Below are 17256 nucleotides of genomic sequence, written 5' to 3'. Positions count from 1 at the left end.
GTGGCGCCCCTCCTCCCCGCCCGGTCCCCGCCCCCTGGAGCAAATGCTGCCGAGCTGCGGCCGCGGGGCAGATGCACGCGCTCGGGCCCTCCTAGCAGGCGCGAGCAGTCGCTGGGCGCGCGAAAGCGAAAGAAGGAAGAGGAAGGGAGGGCGGGGGCGGGGTGTTGAGGAGGGGCGGGAGGAGGAAGAGGAGGAGGTTGGAGCGCGCTCGCGCTTGGCCTCGCGCCCGCGCGAAGGGAGGGGGGAGAGGGGCGCGCGCGCGCACGCTCGCGTTCTCGCTCGCTCCATCCATCCATCCTCCGGTCGCGGCACGCGCGCGCGCTCCGGGCTCGCGCCGCACCCCCCGCCCGGGAGAGGCGGGCTGGAGTGGGGGGCGGGGGGAGGGGCGCGCGGACGGCGCGCGGACTGCGCGCGGGCGGGGTGAGGTGAGGAGGAGGAGGCGGCGACGGGACGAGAAGGGAGGGGAAGGGGCCATGGCCGCCCGGTGAGGCGGCGAGGCGGGGGGGCGGCCCGACCCCCCGGCCCCGGGCCCTGGGCCCCGGGGAGAGGCGAGGACGGACCGACGGACATGGGGCTCCGGAGCAGCCGCCGCCGCCGCCGCCGCCGGAGGACGCGGCCCTGAGAGGCCGCCGGGCCCCGGCGCGGCCCCCCGGGCGGGGTGAGTACGGGACGGAGACGGGGACGGGGGAGGGGCCTGCGGGGGGCGGGGGGCGGGGCCCGAGGCGGGGCTTGGGCCCCCTCCCCCCAGGTCTGGGTCAGCGCCCCTTCCCCTCCCCCCGGGCCGCCGCGGAAACGCCCGGCTTCCCCCGGCTTCCCGGCCCGGCCGGGGCCCCCCGCTCTCCCCCTGTCTGGGTCCCCCCTGGGCGGGGCAGGGCCGGCCGGGGAGGGGGCGCGGGGCCTTTGTTAGGGAGCCAGGCCCCAGCCCCCGGGACAATAGAGACACCCTCCCGGACTCCTCTCCCCGGCCGGCCGGGGCTGTCGGCGGGCGGGGAGGAAGAGGGGCCGGGACGCGTCCCACTCTGCCCACTCTCTAAGGGTCGGTCTGTCCCGGACCGGCGCCGGCCTCCGGCGGCTCGGCTCTCCTCCCCCCAGTTGGTATGATGCAGCAGCAGTGCCGCAGGGACGGGGGAAGAGCCGAGGCCCGGCCTCCTACCCTCCCCAGTGCCCCCGGCTCATTTGTCAGTCCCCACCCCACTCTAGGCCGGCAGCTCCTTAAACTCGTACCCACCGTTCAGAGGGGCCCCGGACTGTGGGCGCTGTTTCTGAATCCTTTGGTGGGGATTCCTGGACTTTGGGGCTCTTGGAGAGACTTCCGGGCTGGTCCTGAGGGAGGGAGGGTGGTTATCTAAAAGAAGAACAGGTAAGGGGAGTGCCCACTCTTGGCCTGCCATTCCACCGGACTCTACCTTCTCTTGCTCATGGTGGCTAGAAATGCCCCTTTAGCTCTAGATTTCTGTGGGCTCTGCTCCCCTTCTGTAGTGGCAGGCTTATTGCAAGGGAAGATAGAGTGGGGTGAAGGTTGTAGGGTCCTAGGGCCATTCCTACTTCTGGTAGCAGTACCCCCCCAAGTGGACATCCTGGCTGAAAGCAGAGGTGGCTCTGAGGAGAGCCTAGCGAAGGGAGGGGAGTGTATTTAGGAGTCTGTGCAGTTCTTTGCCACACCCTGTGGGTTTGCTTTGAGGCCTTAGAGTTCCTTCTCCTCCCCCTGCTGCATTGCACCATGGGTATCGAAGAGGGGTTTGAGTTTTGGGGACCTGGGGGGAGCTGCTGCCTCCTGTAGACCCAGACTCTGATTGGCAGTAGAGTCCAGGGCCTGAGTTCAGGCTTGGGAAGGACTAGGCCACCCTTGGGTTTCAGGCCCTGAAGGACCATCCAGACTTAGTGAGCCTAGGCTTTAGGGAGAGGTAGATCCCGATGCCACCATTGAGCTCTGGGCAGCGAGATGCGGAGGGGAGGTGGCAGTCATCAGAGGTGTCTTGGACTCACACCAACACCCCCACCCCCATGTGTGCAGCCGTGTTGCCGCCCGCTGTGCTATGAGCAGTCAGAGCGCCGTCTCCACAAGAGTTTACAAATGAAAATGGAGGAAATGTCTTTGTCTGGCCTGGATAACAGCAAACTAGAGGTGAGGGCTCCCCCACGTGTGCCTCCAGTTCTTTCTCTTGATGTTTCTTCGTCACTTTATCTGGCATCCGCACCAGAGAGGAATTTGGGTAGTCAGCCTTGTTCCTTAAAGGGAATAGCCAGCTAAGAAGGCCCGAGGATCCAGAAGAAGAAAGAACTCGAAGTCAAGATGGGGAAGATGGCAAAGAAAGCATTATTTTTGACCAGGGCGAATTGGCAGGAGATTTGGTTGGTGAGAGTTGCTCTCAGTCCATGGGACTATGACTCTTGTGACCCTGGATGTTCTCCCCTGGGCCCAGGCCATCGCTCAGGAGATATACGCGGACCTGGTCGAGGATTCTTGTTTGGGATTCTGCTTTGAGGTACACCGGGCTGTCAAGTGTGGCTATTTCTTCCTGGACGACACGGACCCTGATAGCATGAAGGATTTTGGTGAGCTTCAGGGTTGAAGGAGAGCAGTCTAGCCCTGTCCTGGGAGTGCTTGGAGGGTCCTTCTCTGGCAGCCACACCACATGTAGAACGTGGAGCTCCTGTGAGCTTAGGCAGGGGCTTTGAAGAGGCCATGGGGCCATGGGTGGGAACGAGAGGTGAGGGTCCCCTGCCCGCCCTGATCGACACGCCTCTCCTGTCCCCAGAGATCGTGGACCAGCCGGGGTTGGACATCTTTGGACAGGTTTTCAACCAGTGGAAGAGCAAGGAGTGTGTTTGCCCCAATTGCAGCCGCAGCATTGCCGCCTCCCGTTTTGCTCCCCATCTGGAGAAGTGCCTGGGAATGGGTCGGAACAGCAGTCGAATCGCCAACCGCCGGTGAGGGCTTCTCCCCCTGCTAGAACCAGAGCGGCTCACCTTTTGCAGCCCGTCCCATGGTGTAGCCCTCCAGGGGCATTTGTAGGGCACAGAGGGTGGGTCATGCTTGGCCCCAGATGCTCCACTCTACCTGTGAAGTCGGGGGCAGAGAGGTGGCAGCCTTGACCCTTCCTCTTCCCTACCCTTGGCAGGATTGCCAATAGCAACAACATGAACAAGTCTGAGAGTGACCAAGAGGATAACGATGACATCAATGACAACGACTGGTCCTATGGCTCAGAGAAGAAAGGTGTTTGGGGATCTGGGGAATTTGGGGGCCATTGGGGTGAGGCGGGCTCGCAGGAATTGGGTATGTAACGGTCACAAGTTGTTATCCTGAATGAGGGGGGAGAGTGTAGCTTTGTACTTTGCTGTAGGTGCCCTTAGATTGGGAACTTAAAGTGACCCTACCTTTTATCCTTTTGTCCTACACAGCCAAGAAGAGGAAATCAGACAAGGTGAGAGCTGGGGCAAGCATGAGGGAGATTTGGGCGAAGGACACATACCCTCCCCTTTGGGTAGGGAGTCCTCGGGTGTCTTGACTCAAGTCTGAGGTCGCTGGGTACCTCTCTGGGTTCTGGGATGAGGGTGTCTGGTGGGCAGGAGGGCAGCAGAGGCCTTGGGGGAAGGTGGGAGGAGGGAGTCTGGGTAGACGGGCCTCTTACTGATGGGGAAGAGTAGGGATTTGAGGATGCTTCTTTGTCAAATCTTTTTTCCTTCCCTGGGTTCTCGGCTCCCCCTTATCGTTACCCTTTCCCCAAAGCTATGGTATCTCCCATTCCAGAACCCCAATTCCCCTCGAAGATCCAAGTCTTTAAAACACAAAAATGGTAAGTGGGGCTGGAACAACGGGAGTGATTCTAGCTGTGTCTTCTGGGACTCATTGCTGGAGGGCAGAGGGGGGCGCGGGGGGCGGGCCGGGGTATCGAGGGAGGGCCTGTGATCCTTCTGTCACCCCCACTTCCTCTCTGGTTATTTTCAGGGTTCTCTGTCTGTACCTCTGCATCAAACACCCTTCCCCTTCTTTTTTCTTCTTCAGGGGAACTTAGCAATTCGGATCCTTTTAAGGTGAGTAGGGGCTGCCCCTTGTAGGTTCCCTCTCATTGTCCTTGTTGTGAGTTGCGTGGGATTGGACAAGTGGGGATCAGAATGCTGACAGCCAGAAGCACTAGATGGGGTATTTAGGTCTTGCATATGTATGTTCTCTGTAGGTCCCAACCCCTTACCCCTGTGCAGGTGGGATGGAAGGGATTGTTGGAAAACTGCTGGGCAGTCTTAAGGCCTTCTCACTTAGGAAGGGATGAGAGGGACTGATTCTGCAACCTCCCCCCCCAGCCCCGCAACCTCCCTTGTTTGGCTGCCCCTTCTCTAACCTTTAACTCTGGTTCTTGCCCAGTATAACAACTCAACTGGGATCAGCTACGAGACCCTGGGGCCGGAGGAGCTGCGTAGCCTGCTCACCACGGTGAGGGACCAGGGAAGGGGAGGCCCTCGGGAGCGAGCTGAGCCACAGGCAGTGGTTGAGGCCCTGAAAGAGGCTGCTGACATGGCAGTGAGGGCACCTAGGTCTCTCTCTGGAATTAGGCTTCCTGGCCATTGGTGGTCTGGGGCCGTCTGCCGTGGACACCCTGGGGCCATTTCTGCTTACAGTCTAGCATGTGTACAGAAGAGAATGCCTAGTGTCTAGAGTAGGCTTTCCTCCATCCCTCCTTTCAGCTTATATTCCTCTTCCAGCAATGTGGGGTGATTTCTGAACACACCAAGAAGATGTGCACAAGGTGAGCTCAGAACCTAGGAACAGGGCCAGGGGGCCCTCCTGCACACTCACCCTGGGCACACGGGTCGGGAGTACCCCTGGACTTGAGCAGCGGGACTCCCACCCTTCCCCTCCCCTCTTCTAATGGTCAGGCCTTAGGCCACAATCTGGGGGCTCTCCGTTCATCCCTTCCCTGCCTGTGTCCGTCCCTCCCACCTCTGCTGAGGGGAGGGGCTTCACCTGTATTCCTCAGACCCTTCCTGCCTTGTCAGGGTCTGATAATTCTCTCCCCACCAGGTCCCTGCGCTGCCCCCAGCACACGGATGAGCAGCGGCGAGCCGTGCGGATTTATTTCCTTGGACCCTCGGCGTGAGTGATCCTCCAGGAAAGGTGGTGGGTTGTGGAGATTAAGGATGACGATTGGTATCCCTGAAGCCCTTCTCTGGCCTCTTCCCTTTCCAGCGTCCTTCCAGAGGTCGAGAGTTCCCTGGATAATGACAGCTTTGACATGACTGACAGCCAGGCCCTGATCAGCCGGCTTCAGTGGGATGGCTCCTCCGATCTCTCACCCTCTGATTCAGGTTCCTCCAAGACGAGTGAGAATCAGGGATGGGGTCTAGGTAGGTGATACAGATGGGCCCCAGGGGCTCTCTGCCCGAAGCCAAAGACGGGGAGCACCTTGCGTTCCCCTGCCACAACCCTCCCCTCAACCCTCGCGCCTCCTTCTCTTCAGGTACCAACAGCTCCGAGTCACGGAAAACCAAGAAAAAGAAATCCCATCTGAGCCTGGTAGGGACTGCCTCTGGCCTGGGCTCCAACAAGAAGAAAAAGCCAAAGCCTCCGGCACCCCCGACGCCCAGCATCTACGATGACATCAACTGACTTGGGTGCAAGGGATAGCCTTTGGCTGAGCAGAGCCCTCCCTCCCGACCCCCACCCAGGTGGCATAGCCTGGCAAATGGACGGCTGCTGGGGGTTTGGGCTTGGGAAGTTTGGTGGGCCAGGCAGGCAGAGGATCCAATTATGCACCCCTGGGGGGTGTCAGGGTCTTCTGCGATGGAGCACGAGCCCTCGGCGTGCAGGACTCAGACCTGGACATATTATGCCTTGGACATAAGTTCGGTGGGGAGGCGGTTTTCCTATTTATTCTGTGAGTTACTGGATGTCCAGCTAGGCCAGGGGCCTGACCTGGGCACTGTGCCAGGGCACTGCCGCCCCCCCACCCCAGGAACTGGACTAAGCCCTGCCGAGGAGCATCGTGGCTACCCGGGAGGCGGTGGGTTGGAAGCTGAGCCTGGAGGGGGGCCTCCCCCAGCTGCCCTCAGCAATGTGAATGGGTCCGGTGCTTGCAGCTGAGGAGCAGGGCTGGGCGTGTCCTGTCTGTGTGCAGAAGAAGCCTATCAAACGCCCCCATCCCAGGGGTAGGCAGGCACAGCGAGCTGTCTGCTGAGGTAGGCGTCCAGAACTGCCGCCGCCTTCCCTGCCCCTCACAGGGGCAGCCCTTTCCCCTCAGTCCCCATGGGCCTCCTTGGCAGCAGGAGCTGTCCTTTTGTTGTTGGGTGCCAGGAAAGGGCCTCCAGCCTCTACAGCTTCAAGGGCAGGGGGAGGGTAGGAAGAGGGAGCTGTGTATCAAAATGACTCCCCCCCTACCTCTCCTCCCTGACCCAGGGCTGGCGAGGAGTGGGGCCCCAAGGTGAGAGGGAACGGTGCTGCTTTATTTGAAATGTTTTCTTACCTCATTCCCTGCCCCAGGAAGGGGCCCAGCCTCACCCTCCTGGGGTGGCCCCATGTTCCTCCTGCCTACCCTGCCCCACTGCCCTACCAGGGCAGCCCAAGTTCCCAACTGCTGCTTGCCACCCCCTCTTTAACCTTGACCAGCTCCAGTTCCTCTCTCGATGCTCCTGCCTCTGAAGCCTGCCCTGTTTCCCCTTCCTTAGCCGCTTTTAAGTTATTTATTCTGTACTTGTGGTTTGGGGCTCTGAGGAAAATCCTGATCTTTTACTTCTCCCCCCTTGCTAGGAGTGGGGCAGGAAGAGAGGGTGGTCTCTGTGCTCTGGGCTGTCAGCGGAGGGGGAAGGGGTGCCATGCCTAGACAGTGCCCCTCTGTGGGACTGTGGTGCCAGTGTGCCCACCTGCCTGGTCTACATCCTGAAGAGATGTATCGTCCCACCTCCACGCGGGCACCATGGCTCTCAGGAGCCGAGCTGGAGGCCTGCAGTCTGGGCGGGGAGCAGAGCTGACTGACACAGGCATGGAGTTGACCCTGAGCCATGTTCTCTGGCACTTGCAGGACGTGTCCCCTGTCCTCCTCCCAGGAGGAGCCATCCCACATTTGGGTAGCTAGTACCCAGGACTGGTTGGACTGATTTGGGTTAGGGACCCTAGAGGGTTAAGGGAACAAGTGATAGGGCTGTAGTACCCTGTCTGGAACCCCAATCTCCCCCTGGGGTGGCTCTGATTGTGGCTGACGCCTGGTTACAAACTGGTTTTTAACCCAAGAATTGTTGATTATTTTTTAAAAAGCCAAATTTTGGCAGGAGTTAGAATAAATCCTGGGGCCTGGGCTCCTCTGTTCTCGCTCTTCCACAGCCTTCTCCCTCTAAGGGAAGCCAGAGGGAAAGGAGGATCTCAGCCAGCCTCCAGCCTGCTCCCAAATGAAGACTTGGGAGTAGGTTGAAGGTGAAGGGAGGAAGGCCGCGGGCCACTCTTCCTTCTGAGAGGCAGCTGCAGCTCAGGCCCTAATAAGTACACCCTTTCACCTCTGGCCTCTCCCTTTCCCCCTTCTGGTTGGAGGAGGGAGAAGTGGGAAGTAGTTTGGGAACTGGTTTGTCCACATCCACTTCCCCATTGTTCCCTGGCCCGCCCTCAGGGCAGAGCCCCCTGCCCAGGCTGGGTAAGAGATGGGCTTGGTCCAGCAGAGACCCTGAGGGAGCAAACCCCTTTCCTTCCGGGGAGAGTGTGCCCCCCCTACCATGTAGTTGAACAGGGGCTAGGAGCTCCCCACTCCCTTCCCTCTAACAGCAGGCTGTGTGGGTTTCAATTCCCATCCTTCCCACCCCGGCTAGGTGTCGTCCACCCTGTATTCTATCATGTGTCTGAGTGTGTGTGGGGGGGTTCTGTACTAATTTCCATGGCCGGTGGCTTTTCCTTCCATGCATCACTCCCCCCCGCATGCCCAGGGGCCACCCGCCTGGCATTACCGCATGCTGGGGTCATTGGGGGAGGGGGGTGGGGCTCACGCTGTCCTGTGGTCTTGAGATTTTTATTTTTGCATATGTAATCCATCCTGTACAGGTAGCTAACTTTGTAAACGCTGTGTATTCCCCCTGCCCCCATGGCTGCTGGTGTAAATAAACTGCATCTCCCGTTGGTAGCCCGGCCTACCCACCCTCATTCCCGTGTTGCTGCGGGCAGAGCAACAGCATTCTCTTAATGTCACAGGAGACTCCACGGCCACAAAATGGAACTTTATTCAGTCACAGATACGGCCCTCCATCCAAGAGCCCCAGAGGCAAGGGCCTGGGGCCCAGTGCTCCATCCCAGAGCTCGTCCTTGGAGCTGGGCAGAGTAGGACGCTGGCTGAGGGCCAGAGCTGCCTCTTGCTTACAGCCTTAGGCCTAGGGTAGCAGCAGCTGTGGCCCGGCCTCTCCCAATGCTGGGGGCTTGGCTTTGTGCCCCAATCCCCTTCCTGACTGAGCTCTATAAGGGACTATTTTTTAAAAAAAGAATATAAGCAAAGTGCTTTGAAAAGAAAAAGAACACTGGAAACCATCCAGAACACAGAGAACACCCTATTCCTGCTACGGGGTGGAGGGAGAAGGTGGAGGTGGCCAGGTGCCTACAGGGAAGGCTGACACAAACTTCACTCCTGCCCATGTGATTTCAGTCTCAAAAGATGGATATTCCACTAGGGAACTGAAAGATACTCCAGGCTCCCTCTAGAAGTATGCTGGGGCCATGCTGAACTGCCCTGACAGGCAGCCCTGGGGGCTGAGGAGCAGACATGCAGGATAATGGAAAGAGCTAGGGCCACGGCTGGGAGGGAATCCTCAGAGCCCAGGCTCCCCATTGAGCTGGAATACCAGCCCACCTCTGAACTTCAGGACCTTAAAAGTGAAGGAAGATGACATTCTCATTTCTACCTGAGTTGTGCTTGCACAGAGGGGATGTCTGTACCCTCGTGGACGTGAAGGGGAGGCCCCGTGCCTGCCTCCTGGGTCCTATGGAGGGGGACCCACCACATCCTTTCCACCCTTCCCTCCCAGGCCCTTGGGCCCAGCTCTGGCCAGGAAAGGGGGGAGGCCATAAAGGAGGAAGACCACGCCTTTCATTTTCTCCCTACGGTCCTTATCGTCCATACATCCCAAATACTAGGAAGCTGAAGAAGACGGTGACCCCCACCAGGGACACAGTGGCAGGTGCTGTGAAGAACTGACGGTAATTGATACGGAAGTACCAGACCACACCCAACAGCACCACAAACACAGGCACCATGAGGCTGCCCACACTGACGCCGAGGCTGGGCGGCTCAGTGGCTGAAGAGGGGGCCAGGGAGGCCGAGGGGCCTGGAACAGCTGACCCAAGGGGTGAGTGGTGACAGTGAATCACACAGTTGTCGGTAATGTTTAGGGAACGCAGTGTGCGGCCTGGGTCCTGCAGCAGGCGGCCCTGGTAGATCAGTTTCATCTGGCTTTCTTGTCCAGGGAAGTATTTACTGTAAGGATGAGACAGACAGAAGGACAGACAGAGGGCAAGGAATGAGAAGGCCGAAAGGCCTGGACCAACAAAGCAAGGCACTGGGGGGAAATTGCACGGTGGCTTTCTAAGGAAGTACTCCCCCACCCGCCCTGTAAGGGCCGCACCTGACGCTTCCCTGCTGCTCCCACGTCTGTATCAGCCTCCTCCGAGAAGACCAAGGGCTGGGGGCATGGGGTACAAGCAGCCTCCCACTTCCCAGCCCACCTACCTCTTCAGAGCACCCACAGTATCCTCTGGCCTGGCCACAGCCAGCTCCTCGGTGTCATTGAGGAATTTGAGCCGCACGTGGATGAGGCAGGCGCTGTCCTCAGCTCTCTGGGGCACCGCTGGGCCGCTGCTCCCCGTGCCCACGTGTCTTTTGGGCAGGCCTTGGATGTCAAGCAGATGCTCAAGGCTGGGCTCAATACCGCCCCCAGCTCCGGGTTCCCCTGTGCAGTCTCCCCCACCGTCGCCAGCCTCTTCAGCCTTCTCATCATTACCCTCTGATGGATGTGGGAGTTCGGTTGGCTCTGCGGTGACTTGGCCCGCCACCAGATGGTCCACATGCCCCAGGTGGAGGACGGATGTGTCGCCAGCTGACACAACAGTGCCCAGGAGCTGGTTGCTACCGCTGTCGGCTACGTAGGTAGAGAGCCAAGCTAGGACCAAGGCTAGAATCAGCACCGCCACACCTGCCACCACAGTCACCTCATTACCCACACCCTCAATAAGGGTGACATCAGAGAGCTCCATGGCCTGGCTGCTGACTGGGTCCACACTGCGGGAACGAAGGGGGACAGCATCAGCAGGGCATGAGGGCTCGCAAGCAGGTTTCCTGTTTGTTTAGGCTCTAACTGACCCAGCCCCGAAAGAAAATGGAGTTCAGTGTCCTGTAGAGACACAGACCTTCCGAACTCTGGACCCCCAATCTACAGCTAAGGGCTTACCCCTTGCCTCTAACCTGAAACGCTGGCTTTCAGGTTCCACGCCCTTCCTCTCTCACATTCCCACCCCCCGAGTAAGCACGGATCATCAGGAAAACCTTACAGCTTTGCTGCTGCTGCTGCTGCTGTTACTGTTCGTTGCTTTTTTGGCAGGTGGGGAAAACATTTGCTTCTGTGAGCCCTGAGTTTCTCTAGGATTTTTATCTATTGGTAAAGCAACTATGCCCCCCCTGAGATGCCTCTAAGGTGGCTTCAGAGAAACCAAAAAAGCCCGGAATATTTTATTTGGGGCCCCTTTGGAGGCATAGCGCAGCCACTCTTGCCAGATTGTGTCATTTGAACTCAGTCTCACTCATAGTCACGGATCTAGGTCCAGATGTCAAGAGCCAAAGAAAATTAATTTATCAAAAGCAAAGTCAGACCAACCCAAAGGGACAGCTCAGTAGGGGCCATCAACAGACACTATGCAGCGGACATTGTGTCTGCCTCCTCCGAAATTCTTCGGGCAGCAAAGCAGAACAGACACCAGAAGCACCACCCTCCTGGGTCACTGTAGGCTCACAAATGCAAAACCACTACCTGCATGGAACTGATTCGGACAAGATTCCAAAATGGCTCTCACAATCCATATCGCAATCTCCCCTCTTGTCCTGTGTTCTCCCTCGGCAGTTTCTTAGAAAGGTAGGAAGGATATCTGCTTGCTCCTTGGAGTACCTACGCTTTCCCTTGGAGAATCTGCTGCTTTCAAAGCTGTCCCTGGGCAAATCCAGTCTGATGATTATCATTACCAGGCTATTCTCACAGCACCTATAAAACTTCATTATACTTAGCTACCAGTCCATCTCTCTACTAGACCCCTGGAAGACAAGGTTCACATGTATTTCTCTATGTACCGTAGTGCCCAGCATAACCCCACAGTAGCTGCTCAAAGAACACTGCGGAACATATCAACATTTGAATACTTTTCACATCCTTATTTAGTACATGGGCCCTGGGATCAGGAAAAAAAACAAACAAAAAAGACCCCAAACTAACTATAACCCCCTTTGCCTCTTACTAGCTCTGTAACCTCAAACAATTTTCTCAGAGACTCAGCTTTCTCATCAGTAAAATGGGGTTAAAAATAGTACCTACCTCATAAGGTTGTTTGGAAGATGACGGGAAATCATCGAAGCAAAATACTTAGCACAGTGCCTGGCACATTGCAACTGTTCAGTAAACAAACAGTAGCAGTTATTTATCACTCCCACAACTAATCCCTAATGGTAAGAAGGTTAACGGCATTAACCCTGATTTAAAGAAAAGGAAACTGCGGCGAACAGAGGCAAAAACGACTGGCACAGGCACAGGGAACTTTCGAGGGGAGGGACTGGGCAGGACCCCAGGTCTCCCTCCTCAGAGGCCTTTGCTCGCTCCTCAACCTGTGAGCGACCCTGACGGCGCGGTGAGGAGGGGTCCCCGATCCTGCCTTTTCTGACGCGAAGGCTCCGCGTTTGGGCGGTCCTATTCCCGCGGCGCTGGAGAGGAGTCCGTGGGTCCACCCACCTCCGGCCGCCGTGGCCAAACCCGCTTCTCCCAGCCCAAGACGGGTAGAGTCAGGTGAGGGGTTCACAAACCATCCACACCCCTCACACTTCGGGGCGGGGCCGGGAGACTGGGGGCGGGGCTTGAGTACGCGGGGGAACATGGGAAATTAAAGGGGATCTGGACCGGTACTGTGCCTGGATAAGGAAGGAGATCCTCACCTGAAGCGGCCAGACTAAGTGTTTTGACTTCGCCAAGACGGCCCGTGGACTCACCTTTCTGTGGGGGCCGGGGGAGGGGCTGGCTAGCCCTGATTCTGTCCAGGGTCCGGTCTCTTCCGGCTTCTCCCGGAAGCTGTTAGAACCAGAGACAGGAAGTTCCGCCTCCGCGCCTTGCACTGATGACGACAAGCTACGTAAAGCGGGGTGACGTAAACGTATTCTTTAAATAAAAGGGACAGGTTTCTCAGCGGAAGGAGGGGCGGAGTTATTGTTGGCGGGATCCTGGCCCTCCCGGGGCAAGGCCACGCCTGGTGGGCGGGGCCTAAGGAGCCCATGGATGAGGGGCGGGGCCAGGAGGGAGTTACGGGAGGTGCTTGGGCAAGGGGTGTGACTTCGCATCTGGATGTCCGAGCGGGCTGGCACCGCTGGGCACAGCAGAGCGGCGCTTTCCTCTTCGCAGCCTTTTTCTTCCGGCCTTGCTCCCAGCCTCCCGGGCTGATTGGATTTATTACTGCTCTGCAGCGCGCACTGAGCTCCGGGTTAGCGGAATCAGCCGGGACTGGTCTTTCTGATCTCAAAGAGTCCAACTCAGGGCTAGTCGAGATGACAGACAAGGAGACAATTTAGTCACCAGCCGGTGCTCCGAGAATGCGGCCCCAGGTAGTGTGGAACCTTGGTAAATAAGGCAAGAAAGCATTTCAAAAGAAGGCACAGATTCATTGCAGGCTTAGGACACAGGAAAAGCAGGAGCCCCGAGAAAGACAGGGAAAAAAAGGTTCAGCTTACAAGAATTTACAAGAATTTATCCGGATTTTTGAAATTAAAATTTGTTCTAAAGACGTTTTGGGGTTTTTGCTGTTGTTTTCCGGTGAACTATTGATTGAAGTGTAAATAATGCTGATGGGAAAACTCAAAAGCGAAGAGCTCGTTAGTTTTCACCAACTGAACACATCGGTGGAAACAGGACTCAGATCAAGAAATAGAAAATGAGGGCTTCCCTGGTGGTACAATGGTTAAGAATCCTCCTGCCAATGCAGTCGACACGGATTCGAGCCCTGGTCCAGGAAGATGCCTCTTGCCGCGGAGCAACTAAGCCCGTGCGCCACAACTACTGAGCCTGTGCTCTAGAGCCCACGAGCGACAACTACTGAGCCCACGTGCCACAACTACTGAGCCCGCGTGCCACAACTACAGAAGCTCGTGCGCCTAGAGCCCGTGCTCCCCAACAAGAGAAATCACTGCAATGAGAAGCCCGCGCACCGCAACGAAGAGTAGCCCCCGCTCGCCACAACTAGAGAAAGCCCGTGCACAGCAACAAAGACCCAAGGCAGCCAAAAATAAAGAAAGAAAGAAATAGAAAATGACCCCAGAACTGCCCTTCAGGCCTCTTCGCCACTAACTTGCAAAGAGTAGTCACTACTATGATTTCTGTCACCATAGTTTTCTGTTTTTGTATTTTGTATAAGTGGAATCAAACAGTATGTACTCTTTGGTGTCCGGCTTCTTTTTTTCTTTTTCAGTCTTTTCTTATTGTGGTAAAATATACATGAAATTTACCATTTTAACCTTTTTTTTTTTTTTTTTTCAGTACGCGGGCCTCTCCCGCCGCAGAGCATAGGCTCCGGACGTGCAGGCCCAGCGGCCATGGCTTACGGGCCCAGCCGCTCCGCGGCATGCGGGATCCTCCCGGACCGGGGCACGAACCCGTATCCCCTACATCAGCAGGCGGACTCTCAACCACTGCGCCACCAGGGAAGTCCATTTTAACCATTTGTAAGTGGCTAATTCAGTGACATTAATTCACAATGTTGTGCACCCATCATCACTATCCATTTCCTTTATTTATCCCTTTCCTTTCCCTCCTCCCCCCTTTATTTCTACTTTCTGTCTCTATGAATTTGCCTAGTCTAGCTATCTCATGTAAGTGGGATCATACAATATTTGTCCTTTTTTGTCTGGTATATTTCACTTAGCATGTTTTCAAGGATCATCCACGTTATAGACCATATCATTTCATTCCTTTTTAAGGCTGAGTAATATTCCATTGTATGTATATACCACATTTTCTTTATCCATTTATCTATCAGTGGACATTTGTGTTGTTTCCACCTTTGGGGTATTATAAATAATGTTGCTGTGAGCACTGATGTACAAGTATCTGTTTGAGTTCCTGCTTTCAATTCTTTTGTCTGACTTCTTTTGATCAACTTTATGTTTGTGAGATAAAAGGTACTGTTTCGATTTCTGCATAAATGTACGTTTTGGATTTAAAGTTTAGTGTTTTTATTGTGATGAACACAGGAGAAGGCAGGGCATCATAGTACAATTAAAGAAAATTTTGAAGAATGAGTACAGATCTACCAAGTGAAGTTCCAAATAGAGAGAACAGCAGGCTCGAGGGCTCTCAATAAATATTTGAGGGGATGAAAAAGCACTGAGTTGAACCACTGTTAATGCTTTTGAGAGTTTATTATATGCCAGGTACTGTGCTAAGCACTTCACATACATTATCTCATGGAGCCCTATCAAGTACCTCAAGTTGTATCCACTTTACAGATTTGGAAACTGAGGCTCAGAGAGACTAAATAATTGTCCAAGTTATGCAGTTAGTGGTATAGCTAAAGTTATCCAGTTCTCCCTCCCTCTCTCTCTCCTCCTCTCTATGTATGTGTGTGTATGTATTATATATATATATATATATAATATATAAAATATAATCTTATTGTCAATATTTGGTCCCTTACTATTTTCACTTAGCTATTACCATAAAGCATTTCACATGTTGGTGAATATTTTTGTAGCATCAGAGCACAGTTTTAAATAGCTGCTCAACAGTATTACCTTCCACGTTGCACTATACTTTTTAAAATTAATCATCTCACTTGGATAGACATTTAGATTGTTTTCAGTATTTTGTTTTTAAACCACATTTTAATAAACATTTTTATGACAGTTATTTGTACACATCCATGATTTTTTTTCCCCTAGGGTAAATTCCAGGAAGTGGAATTACTGGGTCAAAGGATGTTCACATTTTTAAGATTTTTGATACACGGTGCCACATTGTCCTCTAGAATGTTGTACCTATTTTCATTCCCATCAGCAGTGTGAAGAGCACCCCTTACTGTTCTCTTCCCAAAAAACAGGGTAGAGGCTAGAGAGGAACAGGGAATATTGGCGGGGGTGGGGGGTGGGGGCCTGCGGCTTGAGAGATGTGAGACTCCTGAAGATGTTTATAAGCCAAGAGGAAAGAGCAGAGGAGAAGGGGAGAAGTGAAGATAAATGCAATCTGAGAAGGGAATAAATGACTGAGCAGAGTGGCCTCTGGAGCCAGGGAGGGCTGGGCCGATATCTGGGCTTGCCCTGCAGAGGATGTGGGAAATCTGGCTTGCCCCCTGCCCCAGGTACCCAATCCATCCATCTGGGGTTAGGAACATACACTCTGTGTTCCCAAGGCTCCATGGGTTGGCTTCTACCATAACATTTACCACATTACACGTCATTTTTCATTCTTCTGTCTTACCAAATTCTTTGAAGGCAGGAACTGTGTTTTGTTTGTTTTTATTCCAGTATTCCCAAAGTCTATCCAATGCCTGCATGCAACGAGTACTTGATAAAAATTTATTAAATGAATGATAGATGCATTCAGAGAAGTTGGGGGAAGAGATAGGGAATTTGAGAGAGTTGTCTTCTGGCCAAAAGTGAAGTCTTTTTTTTTTTTTTTTAAGTTGAGATATAGCTGATTTACAATATTATATGTTTCAGGTGTACAACATAGTGACTCACAATTTTTATTTTATTATTTTTTTTATTTTTGGCTGCTTTAGGTCTTCATTGCTGCACGCAGGCTTTGTCTAGTTGCAGTGAGCGGGGGCTACACTTTGTTGCAGTGCACAGGCTTCTCAGTGCAGTGGCTTCTCTTGCTGCGGAGCACGAGCTTTAGGTGTGCAGGCTTCAGTAGTTGCAGCACGCAGGCTCAGTAGTTGTGGCATGCAGGCTCAGTAGTTGTGGCTCACAGGTGCTCTAGAGCACAGGCTAAGTAGCTGTGGCTCGCAGGCTCTAGAGCGCAGGCTCAGTAGTTGTGGCGCACGGGCTTAGTTGCTCCGCAGCATGTGGGATCTTCCAGACCAGGGCTCGAACCCATGTCCCCTGCATTGGCAGGCAGATTCTTAACAACTGCGCCAGCAGGGAAGCCCCATTTCACAGTTTTTAAAGGTTATATTCCATTTATAGTTACTATAAAATATTGGCTATATCCCTGTGCTGTTCAATGTATACTTGTAGCTTTTTTATTTTATACCCAGAAGTTTGTACGTCTTAATCCCCTGCCCCTATCTCCCCCCCTCCCCCTCCCCTCTTCCCACTGGTAACCACTAGTTTGTTCTCTATATCTGTGAGTCTGTTTCTTTTTTGCTATATTCACTAGTTTGTTTTATTTTTTAGATTCCACATATAAATGATATCGTACAGTATTTGTCTTTTTCTGTCTGACTTATTTCACTAAGCATAATACCCTCCAAGTCCATCCATGTTACTGCAAATGACAAAATTTCATCCTTTTTTACAGCTGAATAGTATTCAATTGTACACATGTACAATTGAATATATATCTGTACAACTGAATATTCAATTGTGTATATATACGATTGAATGTATGTATACACAATCGAATACTATATATATATATATATATATATATATATCACATTTTCTTTATCCATTCATCTATTGATGGACACAGGTTGCTTCCGTATCTCGGCTATTGTAAATAATATTGCTATGAACACTGGGGTGCATGTATCCTCTTGAATTAGTGTTTTCATTTTCTTTGGATATATACCCAGGAGTGTAATTGCTGGATCATGTGGCAGTTCTATATTTAATTTTGAGGACCCTCCATACTGTTTCCCACAGCGGCAGCACCAATTTACATTCCCACCAACAGTGCACAAGGGTTCCCTTTTCTCCACACCCTCAGCAACATTTATTATTTTGATCTTTTTGATGATGGCCATTCTGACAGGTGTGAGGTGATACCTCACTGTAGTTTTGATTCACATTTCTCTGATTATTAATGATGTTGAGCATCTTTTCCTGTGCCTGT

At 53.8% G+C, this 17256-nt stretch overlaps 2 protein-coding genes across 8 annotated transcripts; one reads left to right on the top strand and one right to left on the bottom strand.

Annotated features, from left to right (window-relative positions):
- The first annotated feature begins 447 nt into the window (after nt 1–447).
- ATXN7L3 (ataxin 7 like 3) lies at nt 448–8440 on the top strand. 6 transcript variants are annotated; one of them, XM_029212457.1, is made up of 13 exons: nt 448–658; nt 2015–2125; nt 2424–2556; nt 2760–2931; nt 3123–3220; nt 3406–3428; nt 3755–3800; nt 4010–4038; nt 4367–4435; nt 4705–4748; nt 5024–5095; nt 5189–5346; nt 5460–8440. In XM_029212457.1, the coding sequence occupies exons 2-13, from the start codon at nt 2075–2077 to the stop codon at nt 5606–5608; spliced, it is 1044 nt and encodes a 347-aa protein (XP_029068290.1). In that variant the 5' UTR covers nt 448–658; nt 2015–2074; the 3' UTR covers nt 5609–8440. The 6 variants fall into 6 exon arrangements, with proteins under 6 accessions (XP_029068290.1, XP_029068288.1, XP_029068285.1 ...); XM_029212455.1 differs by having other exon boundaries at nt 617–658; nt 3734–3800; nt 3953–4038; nt 5460–8099; XM_029212452.1 differs by lacking the exon at nt 448–658 and having other exon boundaries at nt 917–2125; nt 3734–3800; nt 3953–4038; nt 5460–8099.
- Nucleotides 7975–12247, bottom strand: TMUB2 (transmembrane and ubiquitin like domain containing 2). 2 transcript variants are annotated; one of them, XM_029212459.1, is made up of 4 exons: nt 12207–12247; nt 11542–11615; nt 9693–10241; nt 7975–9440 (listed from the first exon to the last, which is right to left on the bottom strand). In XM_029212459.1, exons 2-4 carry the CDS (start codon nt 11574–11576, stop codon nt 9074–9076), a joined length of 951 nt encoding a protein of 316 aa, XP_029068292.1. In that variant the 5' UTR covers nt 11577–11615; nt 12207–12247; the 3' UTR covers nt 7975–9073. The 2 variants fall into 2 exon arrangements, with proteins under 2 accessions (XP_029068292.1, XP_029068293.1); XM_029212460.1 differs by lacking the exon at nt 11542–11615 and having other exon boundaries at nt 12207–12242.
- Between the last annotated feature and the right edge of the window lie 5009 nt (nt 12248–17256).

The sequence above is a fragment of the Monodon monoceros genome, unplaced genomic scaffold (genome assembly GCF_005190385.1).
Source record: "Monodon monoceros isolate NGI ecotype Baffin Bay Population unplaced genomic scaffold, NGI_Narwhal_1 Super_Scaffold_9, whole genome shotgun sequence".
NCBI lineage: Eukaryota > Metazoa > Chordata > Mammalia > Artiodactyla > Monodontidae > Monodon > Monodon monoceros.
The sequence above is the reverse complement of the archived record's forward strand: the minus strand, read 5'-3'. Positions and strand labels throughout refer to the sequence as shown.

What these genes read in the sequence shown, in the direction of transcription:
- ATXN7L3 (XM_029212452.1), top strand. Translation starts at nt 1,943, where the DNA reads ATGCGGAGGGGAGGTGGCAGTCATCAGAGGTGTCTTGGACTCACACCA. An exon ending in AGTCGAATCGCCAACCGCCG is followed by an intron (nt 2,932 to 3,122) that starts GTGAGGGCTTCT and finishes TACCCTTGGCAG; the next exon opens with GATTGCCAATAGCAACAACA. An exon ending in CTATGGCTCAGAGAAGAAAG is followed by an intron (nt 3,221 to 3,405) that starts GTGTTTGGGGAT and finishes TGTCCTACACAG; the next exon opens with CCAAGAAGAGGAAATCAGAC.
- TMUB2 (XM_029212459.1), bottom strand. Translation starts at nt 11,576, where the DNA reads ATGATTTCCCGTCATCTTCCAAACAACCTTATGAG. An exon ending in CTTCCAAACAACCTTATGAG is followed by an intron (nt 10,242 to 11,541) that starts GTAGGTACTATT and finishes TCGTTCCCGCAG; the next exon opens with TGTGGACCCAGTCAGCAGCC. An exon ending in ACTGTGGGTGCTCTGAAGAG is followed by an intron (nt 9,441 to 9,692) that starts GTAGGTGGGCTG and finishes TCATCCTTACAG; the next exon opens with TAAATACTTCCCTGGACAAG.